The sequence below is a fragment of the Ranitomeya imitator genome, chromosome 2 (assembly GCF_032444005.1).
Source record: "Ranitomeya imitator isolate aRanImi1 chromosome 2, aRanImi1.pri, whole genome shotgun sequence".
Classification (NCBI taxonomy): Eukaryota; Metazoa; Chordata; class Amphibia; order Anura; family Dendrobatidae; genus Ranitomeya; species Ranitomeya imitator.
The window spans coordinates 76,238,943-76,261,027 of NC_091283.1; the positions used below are offsets into that span (position 1 = coordinate 76,238,943).

Here is a 22,085-nt window from a genome sequence, read left to right on the forward strand (position 1 = left end):
ATATATATATATATATATATATATATCTTATTACTTTTCCTTACATTGACGTCACTTTTTTCCCAGCAGTATTTCACTTTCATTTTATACTGGTGATCTTACAGGCATTAATTTCACTTGATTTTACAGACGACTTGTTCAAGCTGCACAAACTGAAGCCTACGCTGAAATGGCGTCAGTCCTTTGATAGCTACCTGAAAACCATGCCACCCTATTTCCTCTTGGTAAGCCCTGGCATTCTTGGTGGCACAATGTTGTTTCCTAGGGTCTATAATGCTGTTAGTCCGGTGCTCGACTGCTCCTCTTGGAATAGATTCTCGCATTGCAGACATTTCTTTGGCTGATGAGCTATTCCATACAGGGTTATTCTGCAGCATGCGTATGCGTTTCTACCTACTGAAATCGTCAAAGCTGTTGCAGAAAATGTTACTACAAATCCTTTACGGCTGACATTGGCGTTACTGATGATTCTTGTAGTATTGAGAATATCCTCCTTAACACAACACTGAACAGAGCACTGTACAGCAGCACATGATTATACATAAGAATTCGTTTTTAATTGTGCATTTTTATTTTTATTTTTTTTTTTTATAACTTTTTTATTCCCTTTTAGCCATTAAAGAAAGCCTTGAGAATGATGGGAGCACCGACCATAATATCTGACAACTTAGACTGTGGTCTTAGTTATAGTGTCATTTCGTATCTAAAGAAGCTTAGCCAACAGGTAACCATTCACCAGTCCTTATTGCACCGTTATAGTTGGATCTGTCTCATTATATAGTCCGTCTTTGTAAGTAGGTGCATCTTGTATTGTGTGGTGGGCCTTAAAGGGTATTCCCATCTCCAAGATTCTATCCCAAAATGTAGTAAATGTAATAATGGCAAATGCCTCAAGTTTATAAATGTAGTATGATGGCAACAGGTGTAGATGGAATTAAGGAGTTATCCTGGAAGGTCAAGATGGAACATGGGACTGCTACTACATAAGAAGACAAAGATACTGACTACTGCCAGGTACGACCAGGAAACATTTGAGATGGATGGCGACGAACTAGGAGTTGTAGAGGACTTCAACCTACACGGATAAATGATCACTCAAGATTCCGTGACGACACCGAAAATAAATAGAATAGCTATGGGCAAATCAACAATGAAGTCACAGGACAAGGTATTCAAATCGAGGAACATTTCACTGGTGACAAAGACACAGCTCTTACATAGTTTGGTCTTTACTGTAGTAACATATGGATGTGAAACCTGGATGATAAAGAAACAATACAGAAGAATCAAAGACTTCAAAATGTGGTGCTGAGAAGGATGTTATCAATATCATGGTTGGCAAGAAGAACAAATAGATCAATTTTGGAACAAATCAAGCCAGACATGTGACTTGAAGCAAGGATCACCAAGCTACAACTTGCCTACTTTGAACACATATGAAGAGAGCGATGATTGGAGAAGGACATTATGGTCAGAAAAATTAAAGGAACAAGACATAGAAGACCAGCAGCCAGATGGCTTGATACAATAAATATAATGGCTTAGAAGACCCTGGTGACCTATCTAGGCTTGTAATAGATTGATCTTCCTACAGAGCTTTCATCCATCAAGTCGCCTTGGCTCAAGATCGAGCTGAAGGCCAAGAATATTAGTTCTTCTTGACCTGCTGTGTCGCTTGCTCTGAAAGTTATAAAAGGCAAAATGGACGGAATACACGAACAGGGTCATGCAACAAAGTTTACCTGTTAACACCAAACTAGGAAAACAGAAGAGTTAAGAGAAAAAAAAAAGCAAATTTTAAACGCTGAAGACGTCACCTTCTTCAGGGTGAAGCTTAAAATTTAACATTGGCAAGCGTAACCAACAATTTAACACATCATTTTCTTCAAGCGATGGCGCGGGTATGTTGCTAGTAGGCAATAAATGCCATTGGCGAGAATACCCTTAGGAATGTTACCAGTACAATTAAGTAAAGGTGGCTAAATTGCATAAATGAACTGAGGTCATTGCAATAATTCAATCTTCACACTCCCAGATCACCATTTATTTTAGGGGTTTTCACCTTGATTGTCCCCGGCTGCAGTCTTCACCGGTGCTCCCCGATGTCTGTTATTGTCTGCAGCGCTAATGTCCCAACAGCGGCACTGCGGACAATAACCGAGCAGCTGTTCTGTGTTCTGGAGACTCCTGCTCCCGGCATACAGATACTGATGTGTGACTGAGGCCATACATTTGTTACTCGGTGTATGTAATCTGGTACGCCAGCCTTCCTGATGCCTTCACTCTGCTGTACGTTAGCGTTGTCCCCTGTGATTGATGCCGACATTGGCTGTACTTCATTCATCTCTGCTTGTTCAGGCCGTTGTGATTGTCTTTCCTCCAAGTGTGCCCTCTCGCTCATAATTCTTTGTATATTCTAGACCAAAATGGAGTCAGAAAGAATAATTGCATCTGTTGGAAAGAAGGTCCCGCAGGAGACGGGAATTAAAGTGAAAAATAACTCCACAAGACTGTCTTTAGTTCACAACCGACACTTCAAGCAGCTGCTGCAGGGAATCTCTGGAGAAACCCCTATACGACTGCTGGAGATGAATGTCAAGGAGTTCCCTGGTTTTCAGATTGGCCTATTAAATAAGGTAAGACAAGAAAGCGGATTTGTTCTGTATCAAGCATGGTCTAATGCCATGTAGTTTCTGCACACTGTCTGCCAGAGTATGAGGGTTAGCTCTGATCTTCAGTGTATCTAATCTGAGATGACCTTTGCTGTATTTATCTGTAATGTTTGTGTTCCCATACTTGTAGCTTAGAAATGGATGAATTGAACAACCATAGGGGCTGCAATAATTCATGCTTTAACATTTGCCTCGACTACTGCAACCTCCTACTCTCTGGACTCCCCTCTAGCACTCTGGCACCACTCCAATCCATCCTACACTCTGCTGCCCGACTAATCCACCTGTCCCCCCGCTATTCCCCAGCCTCTCCCCTGTGTCAAGCCCTTCACTGGCTTCCTATCGCCCAGAGACTCCAGTTCAAAACCCTCACACTGACATACAAAGCCATCCACAACCTGTCTCCTCCATACATCTGTGACATGGTCTCCCGGTACCTACCTACACGCGACCTCCGATCCTCCCAAGACCTCCTTCTCTACTCCCCTCTCATCTCTTCTTCCCATAACCGCATCCAAGACTTCTCCCGTGCTTCCCCCATACTCTGGAACTCTCTACCCCAACACATCAGACTTGCGCCTACCATAGAAACCTTCAAAAAGAACCTGAAGACTCATCTCTTCCGACAAGCCTACAGCCTGCAGTGATCCTCAACCTACTGAACAGCCGCACAGCCAGCTCTTCCCTCTCCTAGTGTATCCTCACCCACCCCCTGCAGACTGTGAGCCCTCGCGGGCAGGGTCCTCCCTCCTTATGTACTCGTGTGCCTTGTTATCTGCTCATGTTTAATGTATTTGTCTATATTTGCCCCGTATTCACATGTAAAGCGCCATGGAATAAATGGCGCTATAAAAATGTATAATAATAATAATAATTTGGAATTGTACATTTTTACTTGCTCTAACTTTTTTTTTTTCTCCTTTCACTAGGATCTGAAGCCCCAAACTTACAGAAATGCCTATGACATTCCTCGTAGGAATCTTTTAGATCAGTTGACGAGGATGAGGACCAATTTACTGAAAACTCATAAACTGATCGTTGGGCAGGATGAAGGTACGGTATTGTCTTCATTCTATCCTTCTTGCTCTTTCATCATGGTACAAAATATTTTGTAATTTTCAAAAATAAAATCTAGAATTTTTATTATGTTTTGTCAATTATTGCATGAAGAAATTGTATCTGTGTGCAAAATCCGTTGTCGGATGATTAAATTTGTGTCCCTTATCCGGATTTGCAGATTGTTTGCACAGTGTTCCAGTGGCTCAGATGGGCAACTACCAAGAATACTTGAAACTTATGCCTTCCCCTCTGCGAGAGATTGATCCAGATCAACCGAAGAGGCTTCACACATTCGGAAATCCATTTAAACAGGATAAAAAGGTAATGTGATCATACAAAAAAAATGTGATTGTGAGAGAGAGGAGCAATTGCATCTGCTGTCTAGGTAATTGCCTTTATTATTGGATATTGTCCATTTTATAAGACTAAATATTCCAATAGTAAATTGGGACGTCTCCAATCTCCATAATACCGGTGGCATTTACAACAGCCTCTAGTCTGCAAATGACGTTCACAACGTGTGTGCAAATCACTACAGCATTTCTGAGAAGAGATTGTGGTAACCGTAAAGGATATGTCGCAGTAGGTGTATAACGGAGCTTTGCATCGCAATTCTAGTCCCTGATCATTGTGGGCCCGATCTTACAGAATGGAAGTAGTGTATCCCTATACAAAGTATTAGCAAATAACTTAATCTCCCAGCAAAAACATTGTAACATCCTTCTCCGTGGCTTCCCAGCCAACACTATTTCACCCTCCGGTCCATCCTTCACTCCGCTGAGCTGTTAATCCTCCTGTTACCCTACTTCCTTTGTCAATGCTCTCACTGGAAAAAAAACACGTTACTTTAACATTAACACCTAGAATGAATAAGGGGACGGCTACGGCCACTACATGGCATTTGTTCAGCATTTTTCTCATGCTTGGATTTTTTTTTCTCCCCGTCCATTTTTACTATAGGGTATGATGATTGATGAAGCTGACGAATTTGTTGCTGGACCCCAAAATAAAGTTAAACGTCCTGGAGAGGCCAACACTCCAGCCTCGCTGAAGAGAAGGCGTAGTATGTCTCCTTTGCTGCTAAGAAGACCTCAGACCCCTCCTATAATAACCAATCATGTAGGAGGGAAGGGGTCCCCTGCGGGGCCTGGGAGCCCTGCGTCACACAACCTGATAAAGCCAATTCCCATACACAAAGGTAAGCTAGGAAAACACAGCGGCTGCTATTAGATCCTGACAAGGGGGAACTTCATTCAGATATGCATATTTCTCCATATCTGATGCCCGATGTGGTGGGGAGGATAAGCCTGGACAATCCTTTTAATATCTTGTGTTTTTATGCAGATGGTAACGGCACTATGAGTACAGAAGGGAATGGAGAAAGGACGGACAATGGCCAGGCCGTGGAAAGGCAAATGGAAGGTCTGCCTCCATTAAATGTTCCTGCTGCTTTGGGGGATGAGGATATGCTGCCTAATAACTACGATTCTGTTACTGATGAACTTAATTGCTTGAATGAGGACAACATGGACCACAAGCCAATTAATAACGTTCTTATAAAGGCGCCTCTAGAAAACTATGTGCCTATGGAAGATTGTCTCCTGACTCGGGAATGTACATCACGTATGACGCTGCCAAACTCTCTGAAGGAAATGCAGAGCATCATCAACGGAACCAACACAGATATCAAGATCCGCGTAATGAAAGAAGTGCGAAAGCCGGGCAGAAGTAAGTGGGGACAGAATAGCCAATGTTCTGTAGAAAAGTGGAATTGGAGAAGTTGTGTAGATTTTATTGTAGTGGAGGTCTGGATTATATAGAGACATCTAGAACAACCTGATAATTGGGGTACATTCACACATCAGCTTCAGTCTTTACATCCATCGCTTGTTATAAGTTTTTTTTTTTTTTCTTTGCTTTACATCCTTATTCTGTTTGGTTTTTTTCCTCATTCTTTTTTATAACTGAATGAGGCAGACAACAAACTGACCAGCTCCTTCTAACAGAATGAAGCAAGTGTGAACAGGTTCAAGCTACTGTGACCGTATTAACCCCTTTTTGCAAATGGGCACAACTGTACATCCAGATTGCAGGTTTCTTTTTTGACAAAGTACAGTTACATCCCAGGGATGTCCCAGAAAATGTGCCTTCCGCAGCAGAAGCTGGGACTGGACGAGACTCCAATCTCAGCACGTTAACCCCTCAGATGCAGTTGTCAGTAGTGACCACAGCATATGAGGAGTTTGACAAAGGGAGATTGCTCCCTTTGTCAGCCCATCGGCACCGTCACAGGGTGTTGACAGGTAGCAATGGCAAACGGAGGCCTAACATTCAGTGTCAGCCAATCAAATCCTGCCGGGGCCTGATGGGCTAATGCTCAGTGAAACTTTGACAGGTTAGGTAATAAACTGCAACATTGGTTGTACAGTCTCCTATCCGTATGATCAAACTGTGTGTGTGTGTATATATAGCTAGATGTGGTATTTTAGTATTCCCTTCAGTCTTTTGAGCAGTGTGTGTATGTATATGTGTATATATAGATATATAAATAGAGAATATAAATATATAATCTTTATTCATTACATAGTGGAATGCGCTGCGAGCAATAAAACATAAAAATGATCAATGTAAATCAAAATTAATATCCCATGGAGGTCTGGATTTGGAATGATACTCAAAATCAAAGTGAAAAATCAAATTACAGGCTGATCCAACTTCAGTGGAAATGCCTCAAGACAAGAAAATGATGCTCAGTATTGTGTGTGGCCTCCACGTGCCTGTATGACCTCCCTACAACGCCTGGGCATGCTCCTGATGAGGAGACAGATGTTCTCCTGAGAGATTTCTGACGAGACCTGGATTAAAGTATCAGTCAACTCCTGGACAGTCTGTGGCGTTGGAGGATGGAACGAGACATGATGTGCTTGATTTGGATTCAGGTCTGGGGAATGGGTGGGCCAGTCCATAGCATCAATGCCTTCATCATGCAGGAACTGCTGACACAGACTTCAGCCATATGAGGCCTAGCATTGCCATGCATCAAAAGGAACCCAGAGCCAACCGCACCAGCAATATGGTCTCACAAAGGGTCTGAGGATCTCATCTTGGTATCTAATGGCAGTCAGGCTACCTCTGGCGAGCACATGGAGCGCTGTTGCCCTCCAAAAAATGCCTTCCCACACCATTACTGACCACTGCCAAATCGGTCATGCTGGAGGATGTTGCAGGCAGCAGAATGTTCGCCACGGTGTCGCCAGACTGTCACATGTACCTAGTGTAAACCTGCTCTCATCTGAGAAGAGCACAGGGTGCCAATGTTGAATCTGCCAATCTTGGTGTTCTCTGGCAAATGGTCGTCGCCCTGCATGTTGTTGGGCTGTAAGCCAGCACCCATTGTGGACGTTGGGCCCTCATAGCACCCTCATGGAGTCTTTCTGACAGTTTGAGCAGGCACATGGATGTTAGTGGCCTGCTGGGGGTCATTTTGCAGGGCTGTGGCACTGCTCTTCCTGTTCCTACTTGCACAAATATGGAGATAGAGGTCCTGCTGCTGGGTTGTTTCCCTCCTACAGCCCCCTCCACATCTCCTGGTGTATTGGCCTGTCTCCTCGTATCTGATCCATGCTCTGGACACTGTACTGACACACACAGGTACCATTCCTGCCACAGCTCACATTAATGTGCCATCCTGGATGAGCTGTATTACCTGAGCAACTTTTGTGGGTGGTAGACACTGCCTCATGCTACTGTACAGTACCACTAGGAGTGAGAGCAATGACAAAATGCACAAGTGACCAAAACAATCAAAAAGAATGAGAACTGAGAAATGGTCTGTGATCATCCCCTGCAGAACCACTCCTTTATAGGGGTTGTCTTTCTAATTACCTATCATGTCGTCATTTCTACCTGTTGTCTGTTCCATTTTCACAATAGCAGGGGAAATTGATTCACAATCTGTTTTTCCTTTATAACTGTACAGGTTGATTTCACAGAAGTGTGATTGACTTGGATTGCATGTGTGTATATATAATATGTGTGTGTTTTCCACATAGGGGCTCTCCAAACGCAACATGGGGTCCGCTAGTGATTACAGCAAACTATGCTTTCAAAAAGTCAAATGATGCTCCTTCTCAACTGAGCCCTGCCATGCGCCCAAACTGTAGTTTTCCTCCATATATTGGGTATCTGCGTACTACTGAGAAGTTTCACAACAAATTGTATGATGCATTTTCTCCCGTTACCCTTGTGAAAATAAAAAGTTTAAGGCTAAAGTAATTTTTTGTGAAGCACCTGAAGGGTTAATAAACTTCTTGACTGTGGTGTTGAGCACCTTGAGGGGTACAGTTTTTAGAAAGGGTGTCACTTTTGGGTATTTTCTGTCATATAGGCCCCTCAGTCACTTCAAATGTGATGTGGTCCCTTTAAAAAAAAAAATAATAATAATTTTGTTGGAAAAATGAGAAATGGCTGGTCAACTTCTAACCCTTATAACTTCCTAACAAAAAAAATTGTTTAAAAAAAAATGATGCAAGGGTAAAGTAGACATGTGAGATGTGTTATTTATTAACTATTCTGTGTGACATATCTCTCTGATTTAAGAGTATATGAACTAAAAGTTTAAAAATTGCTCATTTTTTGCCAAATAGTCTACACTGCTCAAAAAATAAAAGGAACACTTAAACAACAGAATATAACTCCAAGTAAATCAAACTTCTGTGAAATCAAACTGTCCACTTAGGAAGCAACACTGATGGACAATCAATTTCACATGCTGTTGTGCAAATGGCATAGACAACAGATGGAAATTATTGGCAATTGTCAAGACATCCTCAATAAAGGAGTGTTTCTGCAGGTGGGGACCACAGACCACATCTAAATACCAATGCTTTCTGGCAGATGTTTTGGTCACTTCTGAATGTTGGTTGTGCTTTCACACTCGTGGTAGCATGAGACGGACTCTGCAACCCACACAAGTGGCTCAGGTAGTGCAGCTCATCCAGGATGGCACATCAATGCAAGTTGTGGCAAGGTTTGCTGTGTCTGTCAGCGTAGTGTCCAGAGACTGGAGGCGCTACCAGGAGACAGGCCAGTATACCAGGAGATGTGGAGGGGGCCATAGAAGGGCAACAACCCAGCAGCAGGACCGCTTACCTCCGCCTTTGTGCAAGGAGGAACAGGTGGAGCACTGCCAGAGCCCTGTAAAATGACCTCCAGCAGGCTACAAATGTGCATGTGTCTGCACAAACGGTCAGAAACCGACTCCATGAGGATGGTCTGAATGCCCGACGTCCACAGATGATGGTTGTGCTCACAGCCCACACTGTGCAGGATACTTGGCATTTGCCACAGAACACCAGGATTGGCAAATTCGCCATTGGCGCCCTGTGCTCTTCACAGGTGAAAGCAGGTTCACACTGAGCACATGTTAGGCTACGTTCACATTGGCGTTCCGCCAATGTGCGTCGCTGTTGCGCCGGCGACGCAGCGGCGACGCAGCGGCGACGCGCCCCTATGTTTAACATAGGGGACGCGTGCGTTGTTTTGGTGGCGTTTTTGCCACGTGCGTCGTTTCCGACGCTAGCGTCGGACGCAAGAAAACGCTACATTGTAGCATTTTCTGTGCGTCCGATTTTCGTCAAAAACGACGCACGCGTCGCAAAACGCGCGCGTTTTTGCACGCGTTTGCGCGCGTTTTTACGTGCGTCGCGCGTTGCGTCGCCGACGCAGGGCGGCGCAACGCTAGTGTGAACCTAGCCTTACTGAGTCTGGAGACACTGTGGAGAGCGACCTGCTGCCTGCAACATCCTTCAGCATGACCGGTTTGGCAGTGGGTCAGTAATGGTAACATAGTAACATAGTTAGTAAGGCCGAAAAAAGACATTTGTCCATCCAGTTCAGCCTATATTCCATCATAATAAATCCCCAGATCTACGTCCTTCTACAGAACCTAATTGTATGATACAATATTGTTCTGCTCCAGGAAGACATCCAGGCCTCTCTTGAACCCCTCGACTGAGTTCGCCATCACCACCTCCTCAGGCAAGCAATTCCAGATTCTCACTGCCCTAACAGTAAAGAATCCTCTTCTATGTTGGTGGAAAAACCTTCTCTCCTCCAGACGCAAAGAATGCCCCCTTGTGCCCGTCACCTTCCTTGGTATAAACAGATCCTCAGCGAGATATTTGTATTGTCCCCTTATATACTTATACATGGTTATTAGATCGCCCCTCAGTCGTCTTTTTTCTAGACTAAATAATCCTAATTTCGCTAATCTATCTGGGTATTGTAGTTCTCCCATCCCCTTTATTAATTTTGTTGCCCTCCTTTGTACTCTCTCTAGTTCCATTATATCCTTCCTGAGCACCGGTGCCCAAAACTGGACACAGTACTCCATGTGCGGTCTAACTAGGGATTTGTACAGAGGCAGTATAATGCTCTCATCATGTGTATCCAGACCTCTTTTAATGCACCCCATGATCCTGTTTGCCTTGGCAGCTGCTGCCTGGCACTGGCTGCTCCAGGTAAGTTTATCATTAACTAGGATCCCCAAGTCCTTCTCCCTGTCAGATTTACCCAGTGGTTTCCCATTCAGTGTGTAATGGTGACATTGATTCCTTCTTCCCATGTGTATAACCTTACCTTTATCATTGTTAAACCTCATCTGCCACCTTTCAGCCCAAGTTTCCAACTTATCCAGATCCATCTGTAGCAGTGCGGGGTGGCATTTCTTTGGAGGGCCGCACAGCCTTCCATGTGCTCACCAGAGGTAGCCTGACTGCCATTAGGTACTGAGATGAGATCCTCGGACCTCTTGTGAGACCATATGCTGGTGCGGTTGGCCCTGGTTTCTTCCTAATGCAGGACAATGACAGACCTCATGTGGCTGAAGTGTGTCAGCAGTTCCTGCAAGATGAAGGCATTGAAGCCATGGACTGTCCCGACCATTCCCCAGACCTGAATTGAGCACATCTGGGACATCATGTCTCGCTCCATCCACCGACGTCATGTTGCACCACAGACTGTCCAGAAGTTAATTGTGAATATATTTCACAATGAATATATAAAAAATAGTATATTATATTGGCCGCGACCAATCAGCGACAGGCACAGTCTGACTGCGAATTGGCCCCTCCATACTCCCCTCCAGTCAGCCGCCACATAGTTTTAGCAGTCCGTTAACGCTGCTATTAATCCTGTGTGACCAACTTTTTACTATTGATGCTGCCTATGCATGTATATATATATGTATGTATGTATGTATGTATATACACACACATATATATATACATATACATATATATATATATATATATATACATATGTATATATATATACATATGTATATGTATGTATGTATGTATGTGTATATATATATATATATATATATATATATATATATATATATATATATATATATATATATATATATATATATATATATATATATATATATATATATATGTATATGTATGCACACACACACACACACACACACGCGCGCGAACACACTGTGCCGGCCGTAAAGCAGAGCACAGCGGTGACGTCACCGCTGTGCTTTACGGCCGGCGCTTACACAGTGCAGGGAAGCAGAACGCCGGGGGACGCGACAGACACCGGAATGTAAGTATGTAGTTTTTTTTTTTTTTTTTTTACATTTACACTGGTAACCAGGGTAAACATCGGGTTATTAAGCGCGGCCCTGCGCTTAGTAACTTGATGTTTACCCTGGTTACCCGGGGACTTCAGCATCGTTGGTCGCTGGAGAGCTGTCTGTGTGACAGCTCTCCAGCGACCAAACAGCGACGCTGCAGCGATCGGCATCGTTGTCTAGATCACTGCAGCGTCGCTAAATGTGACGGTACCTTAAGCCACCATCAAGGTGATAAATGGATCCAAACCCTAGCCCTAACCCAAACCCTAACCCACCATCAAGGTGATAAAGGGATCCAAACCCTAACCCTAATGGGAAAATGGAAATAAATACATTTTTTTAAATTTTTTAAATTTTTCCCTAACTAAGGAGTTGATGAAGGGGGTTTGATTTCTATTTACAAGGGGTTTTCTAGTGGATTTTTATGATTGGCAGCCGTCACACACTGAAAGACGCTTTTTATTCCAAAAAATATTTTTTGCGTTACCACATTTTGAGAGCTATAATTTTTCCATATTTTGGTCCACAGAGTCATGTGAGGTCTTGTTTTTTGCGGGACGAGTTGACATTTTTATTGGTAACATTTTCGGGCACGTGACATTTTTTTATGGCTTTTTATTCCGATTTTTGTGAAGCAGAATGAACAAAAACCAGCTTGTGAAATTTCTCATCATGCGTACCAAAAGCGCAAACGCAGGAAAAAACGCATGTAAACGCGTACAAATGCGGCGTTTTTTAACCGCATGCGACAACGCATGCGTCTAAAAAACGCAGCATTTGTACGCGTTTACATGCGTTTTTTTTACCACTTGCGGATGCTTTTTAAACGCTGCGGATTTAAACGCAAATGTGAAACCAGCCTAACTGAGTGCGTTACACCGCGGGCCATTACCGCTGCCATTAACCCTGTGTGAGCGGAGGGGATTACGGAGCGGGCGCCGGGCAGTGAGTGTAGGGGAGGGACTAATCTGACTGTGGCCGTCGCTGACAGGCAGCTGTCGAGACAAATCAGCGAACGAATAACCGTGACAGAAGGACAGACAGACAGACGGAAGTACCTCTTAGACAATTATGTATATAGATACAGACACATTTTTTCATTTTTTTTTTTGTGAGGTTTTCCTTTTTTAGGCTGTGTGCACACAGCAGATTTTTTGCGGTTTTTCGCTATAAAAACGCTATAAAACCGCAAAAAAAATGCTCACATTAAGCATCCTATTTAATAGAATGCAATCCGCATTTTTTGTGCACATGCTGCATTTTTTTCCTGAGCGGATTCGCATTCCAGAAAAAAACGCAGCATGTTCATTAAATTTGCGGAATCGCGGGGATTCTGCACACCTAGGAATGCATTGATCTGCTTACTTCCCGCATGGGGCTATGCCCACCATGCGGGAAGTAAGCAGATCATGTGCGGTTGGTACCCAGGGTGGAGGAGAGGAGACTCTTCTCCACGGACTGGGCACCATATAATTGTTAAAAAAAAAATAAAAAAATCGTGATATACTCCCCTTCTATGGCCCCCGGAGTCTTCCTGCCCCTCAGCGCTGCACACGGCCGCTTCCGTTCCTGTAGATGGTGTGTGAAGGACCTGCGATGACGTCACGGTCACATGACCGCGATGACGTCACGTGACCGCGACATCATCTAAGGTCCTGCACACACACCATCTATAGGAACGGAAGCCGCTGAGGAGAACGGCTGTTTGCGGTAGGTGAGTATAACCATTTTTTATTTATTTTTTAATTATTTTTAACATTATATCTTTTTACTATTGATGCGGCATAGGCAGCATCAATAGTTAAAAGTTGGTCACACTTGTCAAACAGTGACAAGTGTGACCAACCTGTCAATCAGTTTTCCAAGCGATGCTACAGATCTGCAAGCTAATTATGCTTGTAAAACGCTAGTTTTCTGCGGGAATATGCATGCCAATTCCGCATGCGATATACCCGCAGCAGGAGGCGCAGGAATTTCCGCGGCAATTCTGCAACGTGTGCACTTAGCCTTACTTTTATTATTGGAAGCCATTTGAACATTGGTTTGGAAAGCGCTGCACGACAATTGTGGTAATACTGGATGCTGTTCAAATTTTTTTTTAATCCTGGACCCTTCCTTGATGCAATAACACCTCATCACAGCCTTATGGGCATCCCACAACATAGTAGAGGAGGATACAAACAAAGATGTTCTGAAAGTGTTTTCCTAGTATTAGGATCTTTATAATCAAAACTTTGTTCAACCTCCAATGACAAGACGGGGTTGGAGAATTAGAGGATTTCAGGACCAACAACGGATCGTGATCCAACCAAGTAAGGCTTCTTTCACACTTCAGTCTTTTGGCGTCAGTCACTACCGACATAGTGACGGATTGACGGATCCGTCACAATTGTTGCGAAAACGGTTCTAACGGATCCGTTTTTTTGACGGATCCGTTACTTGGGGGTTGTCTGGGAGAAGTATCTACTTTTTGGAGCATGCGCAATTGAAAAAACGGATTGGGGCGACGGATCCGCCGAAAAAAACGGTTGCGGCGGATCCGTCGCCCATAGGCGCCCATTCTATGGAATGGCGGACGCGACGGATCCGTCGCGATCCGCCATTTCGGCGTTGACAAAAAACGTTCCAATGTCCGTCTATTTTCAGAAAACGTCCGCCAAATTTCGACGGATCCGTCGCATGGCGGATGGAACGGACGACCATCCGTCACAATCCATCACTAATGCAAGTCTATGGGAAAATAACGGATCCGTAAAAAAAAATGACGGATCCGTTATTTGAGGAAAATGGCGGTTTTAGACTGACGCCAAATAACTGAAGTGTGAAAGAGGCCTAATTGGGCCAATTTTCACACACTCAAGCCACCTGAGAATTGGCATAGTGCAAAGAATAAATATCCTTGTGTGGGTTTGATGAGATGGGGAGTAAAAGTAGTAGTCTCTCTCTTTGGGATGATCATTTGTCCAAAGATCCAAGGGAGAATTATCTCTATCTCCTAAACTCCAACACCAATCTGATAAGATTTGCTGAAGGAGGAATACCACCTACTGAGTGTATCAACATTTTCGAAGAAGGGAATAGGGAATATTAGTCACCACTTGGCGCTGGAGGCAATTTCTGGAGCAGCGAAAATACACTATGCAAAAAGCAAATCTGACCAGAGTTTGGAGCTTAATGTTACCTAAAATTATTGGAGTACCTCTCTAAACCGCCTCCAACACAACAAACCTGCCTCCTTGGTCAATGTGATTCATTCTCTTGTAGTTGGATGATATTAAGATTGCGGCCCCTCCTCTTACCATTATTGTAAGCTGAAAAAGCGTTGGGAAAGTGGCTGCCTGCAAGTATAAATGAACCTGTATTATAGTGTCTCCTGCAGATAAGCTATAGCGGGGCTCGTTCCTATAGAGCAAGTCTTCTCTTCCTAGGGGTATTCAGACCCCTGACATTGAGAGATATGATACAAGTCATGATAATCTACCAAATAGATGTGGATTGTGTAAGTTGGTGTTAATATTCACTTGTGTGACCCATTCGAGCTCTGCTGCACAGGTGTAATCTCTAGGAGGACGGCGGTAAACCTGGCACACAATCCGGGACCTTCACCATCAAATATAAAAACTGTTCTGGGGCAAGGAATGGATTCATAAAGCCAAGGGGCACACAAAGACAACCGAATGTATTCGATAACAGCATATACAACAATAGAGAAACTCCTGGCTAGGGATTACTCCTGTGGATCAAAATGAACCCTCCAGGAATTTAAGTGACCAAAGGAAATACCTTAGCAGTAGGCATAAAATAAGTACAAAATAAACCGTAAAATTTAGAAAAGGCAATAAACAAGTTATGCAGCGGAGTGTTGCAGAGGTTCCATCCCAACGAGAAATCCAAGCAAAAGGGAAACCCCATCTGTAGATACTAAAAAAAATAAATAAAATACAAATGATGCATCAGTATAATGGATTATGATGTCTCCTCTTCTGGAGGGTTATACGGGATAGGTCAGGAAATATCTGTACTCATATAGGTTATAGCTCTTTGAGCTCTGGCCTTTGACATTATCTTTAATTTTGTTTTGTTTGTTTTTTTAACTCAAATAGGTTTTTATTAAGTATAAAATTATTATAATAATAATAATAATTTTTATTTATATAGCGCCAACATATTCCGCAGCGCTTTACAAATTATAGAGGGGACTTGTACAGACAATAGACATTACAGCATAACAGAAATACAGTTCAAAATAGATACCAGGAGGAATGAGGGCCCTGCTCGCAAGCTTACAAACTATGAGGAAAAGGGGAGACACGAGAGGTGGAAATTTCAATAAAACACTTGACATTAATACATGTATTTTCAAATTTTCACCAACAATAACCCCCATTTACTCACCCCTCCCCCCTCTTTCCCAATTAGACGCTCACGCTCTTCTTAACATGTCTTGTAACAGTATATACGTTAGCATTATATAGTGTCTTCGATTATGAACATATAGACCATTATTTCATAGGAAAAACCTCCTCAGGCCTATCATACCGTAACCTCCTCCTAACCCAATTCCAGCCAAGGCAATCACAATTTGTCATACAAGACCATTTCCCCTCTTTTCTGATACACTTTCCGAGGGCAGTAACCTGCCCCACATATTTAATGTATTCTCCCTTCAAGAAAGGCTCCTCTTTTATCCAATTTCATGCTATGACCTTCCGAGCCATGTATAGTAGTTTAGCGATTGCTATTTTCAACTTGTTATCCACAATTACTGTATCTCCTCTACATATCCCAACAAGCACACCACTGGTTCCCTTGGAATTACGCATTTGTAAAGGTACCTTCACACATAACGATATCGTTAACGATATCGTTGCTTTTTGTGACGTAGCAACGATATCGTTAAGGAAATCGTTATGTGTGACAGTGACCAACGATCAGGCCCCTGCTGGGAGATCGTTGGTCGCTGAACAAAGTCCAGAACTTTATTTCGTCGCTGGATCTCCCGCTGACATCGCTGGATCGGCGTGTGTGACACCGATCCAGCGATGTCTTCACTGGTAACCAGGGTAAACATCGGGTAACTAAGCGCAGGGCCGCGCTTAGTAACCCGATGTTTACCCTGGTTACCAGCGTAAAAGTAAAAAAAATCAAACACTACATACTTACCTACCGCTGTCTGTCCTCGGCGCTGTGCTCTGCACTCCTCCTGTACTGGCTGTGAGCGTCGGTCAGCCGGAAAGCAGAGCGGTGACGTCACCGCTCTGCTTTCCGGCCGCTGTGCTCACAGCCAGAGCAGAGAAGCAGAGCGCCGGGGACAGACAGCGGTAGGTAAGTATGTAGTGTTTTTTTTTTCTTTTTACGTTTACGCTGGTAACCAGGGTAAACATCGGGTTACTAAGCGCGGCCCTGCGCTTAGTAACCCGATGTTTACCCTGGTTACCCGGGGACTTCGGGATCGTTGGTCGCTGGAGAGCTGTCTGTGTGACAGCTCTCCAGCGACCAAACAGCGACGCTGCAGCGATCGGATCGTTGTCGGTATCGCTGCAGCGTCGCTTAATGTGAAGGGGCCTTAAGACCCCTCTATCCGGCTGAGAGCTACCAACCAAAAAGCAGCCAATCTCGGACACGTCCAGAGCATGTGAAACATTCCGGCATCATCATTCCTATATCTAGAGCATTCCGAATCATATCTCATCCCAGCTCTATATAAGACATCCGGAGACCTATACACTATGTGTATAATATAAAGCTGGGAAAGTCTATATGGCTCATTCATTGATAATTTTCGTATTCATTCTAATACAGATTCTCACGTTTCATCCTCTTAAGTGACCCAACTCTTTCCCATTTAACCCTCGCGCCAATTGGATATCCTAATGAGTGAGTATGAAGTAAATCCTTGTACAGAGAGGAGATAACACCCCTTGTTGTCCCCACTCCACATATGTATTCCAGTACGAAGTCACTTTGGATTTTGAGACAATCCCCCTTATTCTGAGCTACAATGCATGTCTAACTTGTGCATATTGTTATCCCCCGGATGTCCTAAGATCACACTCCGACTGCAGCTGGGAAAAGGATTTCAACTCCCGTTGCTCTAAAATCTGATAGACATATCGAATCCCCCTGGCTTGCCATTCTGATATACATCCCATTGCCAAAAACTCCGGTAGATTATTATTAAACCACAGCAGAGAAAACCTGGTAAGACAGGTAACCCCACAAATTTGTTTAACTCTCCCCCATATTTTATATATCAGAAACAATGTTGGATACATTTTCCCAAGCATCCTCAGGGAACCATCTTCTAAACACTGTACCGCCGGGCATCTTTTTGTCACCGTCTTTATCAAGAATTGTACCACATTGGCAGACGTCTCATGCTCCCAGCCCTTTAAATGCTGACATTGGGCCTCTAAAAAGTACCGTATATTTCAGGATTAGGTAAAGCCAAACCTCCCGAGTCCTTAGGGCGTTGAAGGGTCTCCAACCTGATACGGGGGTGTTGTTTCCCCCCTTCACCAAACTTCTAAATAAGGAGTTAATCAGTTTGAATTTCCCATGCGGTATCCAGATAGGTGAGTTATGGAGAACTTACAATATCTTGGGCATCAGAATCATTTTAATAAGATCAACTCGGTCTACCACAGACAAGTGTAATTTAGACCAAGCCCCTACCTTTGCCTTAAGAACTCCCAACACCGGTGTCAGATTCTTATGCAAATAGTTTGTAATTGGCAGAGATTAGTATCCGCAAATATTTGAATTGGTCTGCTATTTTAAGTCTACCCCCTTCTGTGTAATCTCCCAGCTCATCTCGTGCATCATCCACCATGAATAGAGTTGATTTATTCCAATTTATCTTTAGCCCCCGACAAAGCACCAAATCCCTCGATGAACCGAATAGCATTGCTCAGTGAGTCACTCAAGAACAGCAGTACACTGTGTGCAGAATTATTAGGCAAGTTGTATTTTGATCACATGATACTTTTTATACATGTTGTCCTACTCCAAGCTGTTCAGGCTAGAGAGCCAGCTACCAATTAAGTAAATCAGGTGATGTGCATCGGAGGGATGTTGTGCAATGCCATCAAAACCCTATATAAGGTGTGCTTAATTATTAGGCAACTTCCTTTCCTTTGGCAAAATGGGTCAGAAGAGAGATTTGACGGGCTCTGAAAAGTCCAAAATTGTGAGATGTCTTGCAGAGGGATGCAGCAGTCTAGAAATTGCCAAACTTTTGAAGCGTGATCACCAAACAATGAAGCCTTTCATGGCAAATAGCCAACAAGGTCGCAAGAAGCGTGTTGGGCAAAAAGGCGCAAAATAACTGCCCATGAATTGAGGAAAATCAAGCGTGAAGCTGCCAAGATGCCATTTGCCACCAGTTTTGCCATATTTCAGAGCTGCAATGTTGCTAGAGTAACAAAAAGCACAAGGTGTGCGATACTCAAGGACATGGCCAAGGTAAGGAAGGCTGAAAAACGACCACCTGTGAACAAGAAACATAAGATAAAACGTCAAGACTGGGCAAAGAAATATCTTAAGACTGACTTTTCAAAGGTTTTATGGACTGATGAAATGAGAGACTCTTGATGGGCCAGAGGCTGGATCAGTAAAGGGCAGAGAGCTACACTCTGACTCAGACGCCAGCAAGGTGGAGGTGGGGTACTGGTATGGGCTGGTATCATCAAAGATGAACTTGTGGGACCTTTTCGGGTTGAGGATGGAGTGAAGATCAACTCCCAGACCTACTAGCAGTTCTTCAAGCAATGGTACAGGAAGAAGTCGGTATCGTTCAAGAAAAACATGATTTTCATGCAGGACAATGCTCCATCACATGCCTCCAACTACTCCACAGCATGACAAAACTAGGAGAACCATGAGCCAAAAAGTAGCCAAAAGAGTATCCCTCAAATGCTTAAACGCTTCCTTCTCCTAGAGAGCGCTGGGCCAAAGCACCACATTTCCCCCCCTTGTCTGCCGGTTTTATGACTATATCCTCATATTTTTGTAGTTGTTCAAGAGCCAGTCTTTGTTTGGATGTTAAATTGTCCTTTCTACGTCTTGTTGGGATTTTTTGAAAATCCTGCAAAACCATTTTCATAAAGATTTCCACTGCTGGACAAGCAGACAAGGGGGAAAACCTGGTTGACCTCGGTCGACAGTCACGTGGGAAGGTGCTTACCACTCCAGATGTTTGCTCGTCCAGGAGATCCTCCAGCGCCAAAAGCGCCTCCCTCTCAGCATCATCGCTTATCGACAATTGACCATCTTTTTCAAATAATTTTTTGAAGATTAATTTCCTTGAGAACAAGTAAAGGTCCTTAGTGGCTGTGAAGAGATCAAATTAATTAGTAGGTGAAAAAGTCAGACCCCTCTGTAACATATCTAATTGATCACTAGAGAGGATGTCATTAGAAAGATTGATTACCTCTAGGCCCTTATTGCCTTTTTTATTTTGTTGGTTAATTTGGGTATTTTTGCGTTTCACTCCACTTTTCTCACGATTGAGACCAGAATTGCGTAAATCATAGAACCTTGGTTGTATTTTACTTGAATCTTCACTAGATGCGATAGATACTGTGGAGGCGGATCTGGCACGGGAGGATCCCCTCGACTGGTTTACCCTTCTGTTCCATCGATAGATCATGTTGGATTGTTGATCACCCAGATCTCGTTGGAATTTTCTGGATTTATTTTCACATATGCCCTTTTCCCACTTGCTAAATTCGATATCCAACTCAGTGTTAAATTGGGCTAGGGTATCACCAGGCAAATCTTGTTTGAGCTTACTCAGAAGCTCCTCAATTTTGATATCCAGAAGCTCCAAACTGGTCTGGTTATTCTGAGCCAGAAGCTCCATGAAGCCTCTGGAGCACGTTGTGGCCAGCTCCTCCCATTTATGTCGAAAATTGGCATCTTCTATTTCAAATGAAGGGAATACCTGCACCCCAAGTCCCCGTGGTATAAGTCCTTTCTCTAAGTACTTATTCAAAAAAGCCCGATTCCACCAGGTTCTTAAGCGCTTGTTTAAATGATCTTTCAATTGTCTAAAAATTTCCTGTTTGTCTCTACCATTACCAATCAGAGATGCACCAGGATCGTCACAAAATACATCATTGAGCTGTCAGCCACGTCTGTTCACGGGCTTTATAATCCATGTTAGGACTGATTTTGGATGCTGTAAAATATACAGAGATAAGCATATATATAAATAAACATCAGTCAAGAATCACAACAAAAAATTGGCGACTCAACCATACATAACAAAACTAGGAGAACCATGAGCCAAAAAGTAGCCAAAAGAGTATACCCAAAATATAAACTTTATTGAAAAACAGCCCGCTCACGTGATCGGTATCTGCCGGATGGATGTGAGACTTGGAGCGCATTAGAGGCTCTGTGTGCGGTTCACGCACGCGCTATTTTTATTTTGTCACATGATCGGATGTGACCATTATTTAAATATGACTGAGATCTCTATTAAGCCACGCCCCCTGAGGAAGCGGCAACTTTTGATCGCGAAACGCGCGTTGGGGTTTGTAACCGGGATCCAGACGGGACCTTTACTCCACTCCACTCCACTCCACATGGGTAATTAGAACTTTTGTATATGTAATGTGTGCACATTAGACTACGGCCATTACCATAGCACTTATGTATGCGCTGATATTATTCAGCCTGGCTGTTTGAATATTAACAAATGCTTTTGTGTGCACTTACTGGCAGCACGCTTGCTGCATGCTTATGAGTCAGCAATTCACTGTGCCATTGTCCCGGTCTGTGATTCATGGTTACTATTGTGCCAACGGATTTAGTCACGAACTTGTCACCTTTATGTATATGGTAATACTATGTTCCTGAAAATTAGTGTTTTTCAATAAAGTTTATATTTTGGGTATACTCTTTTGGCTACTTTTTGGCTCATGGTTCTCCTAGTTTTGTTATGTATGGTTGAGTCGCCAATTTTTTGTTGTGATTCTTGACTGATGTTTATTTATATATACTCCACAGCATGGCTGGCCAGTAAAGGTCTCAAAGAAGAAAAAATAATGACATGGCCCCCTTGTTCACCTGATCTGAACCCTATAGAGGACCTGTGGTCCTTCATAAACTGTGAGATCTACAGGGAGGGAAAACAGTCCACCTCTCGGAGCAGTGTCCGGGAGGCTGTGGTGGCTGCTGCACGCAATGTTGAAAAGAAGGTGGCTATATTGGTCACTAATTTTGGAGGTTTTGTTTTTGCATATCAGAAATGTTCATTTCTAAATTTTGTACAGTTATATTGGTTTAACTGGTGAAAATAAACAAGTGAGATGGGAATATATTTGGTTTTTATGAAGTTGCCCAATACCGTATTTACTCGATTATAAGCCGATTTTCCCCCCCCCCCCTAATTTTGCAACAAAAAACTGGGAAAACTTATTGACTCGAGTATAAGCCTGGGGTGGAAAATGCAGCAGCTACCGGTAAATGTCAAAAATAAAAAGATGCCAATAAAAGTAAAATTGAGACATCAGTAGGTTGTGTTTTTGAATATCCATATTGAATCTGGAGCCCCATATAATGCTCCATACAGTTCATTATGGCCCCATAAGATGCTCCATATACAAATATGCCCCATATAATGCTCCATGCAGTTCTTTATGGCCCCATAGATGCCCGATATAATGCCTATACAGTTCATTATGGCTCCATAGACG

The 22,085-nt window shown here is 43.2% G+C and overlaps 1 protein-coding gene across 3 annotated transcripts in view; it reads left to right on the forward strand.

The window, feature by feature from the left end:
* The window catches only part of LOC138661950 (integrator complex subunit 6-like), a 59,352-nt gene that overhangs the window by 34,762 nt on the left and 2,505 nt on the right, over positions 1-22,085 (forward strand). For all 3 annotated transcript variants that reach the window (XR_011317987.1, XM_069746980.1, XM_069746979.1), the window contains exons 10-16: positions 130-224; positions 614-724; positions 2,421-2,636; positions 3,602-3,725; positions 3,910-4,052; positions 4,692-4,929; positions 5,076-5,459. Coding sequence is in view for 2 of the 3 variants with exons in the window: in XM_069746980.1 (XP_069603081.1) it covers positions 130-224; positions 614-724; positions 2,421-2,636; positions 3,602-3,725; positions 3,910-4,052; positions 4,692-4,929; positions 5,076-5,459 (1,311 nt within the window). In the remaining variant the exon portion in view is untranslated. The remainder of the gene's footprint in view (positions 1-129; positions 225-613; positions 725-2,420; positions 2,637-3,601; positions 3,726-3,909; positions 4,053-4,691; positions 4,930-5,075; positions 5,460-22,085) is intronic.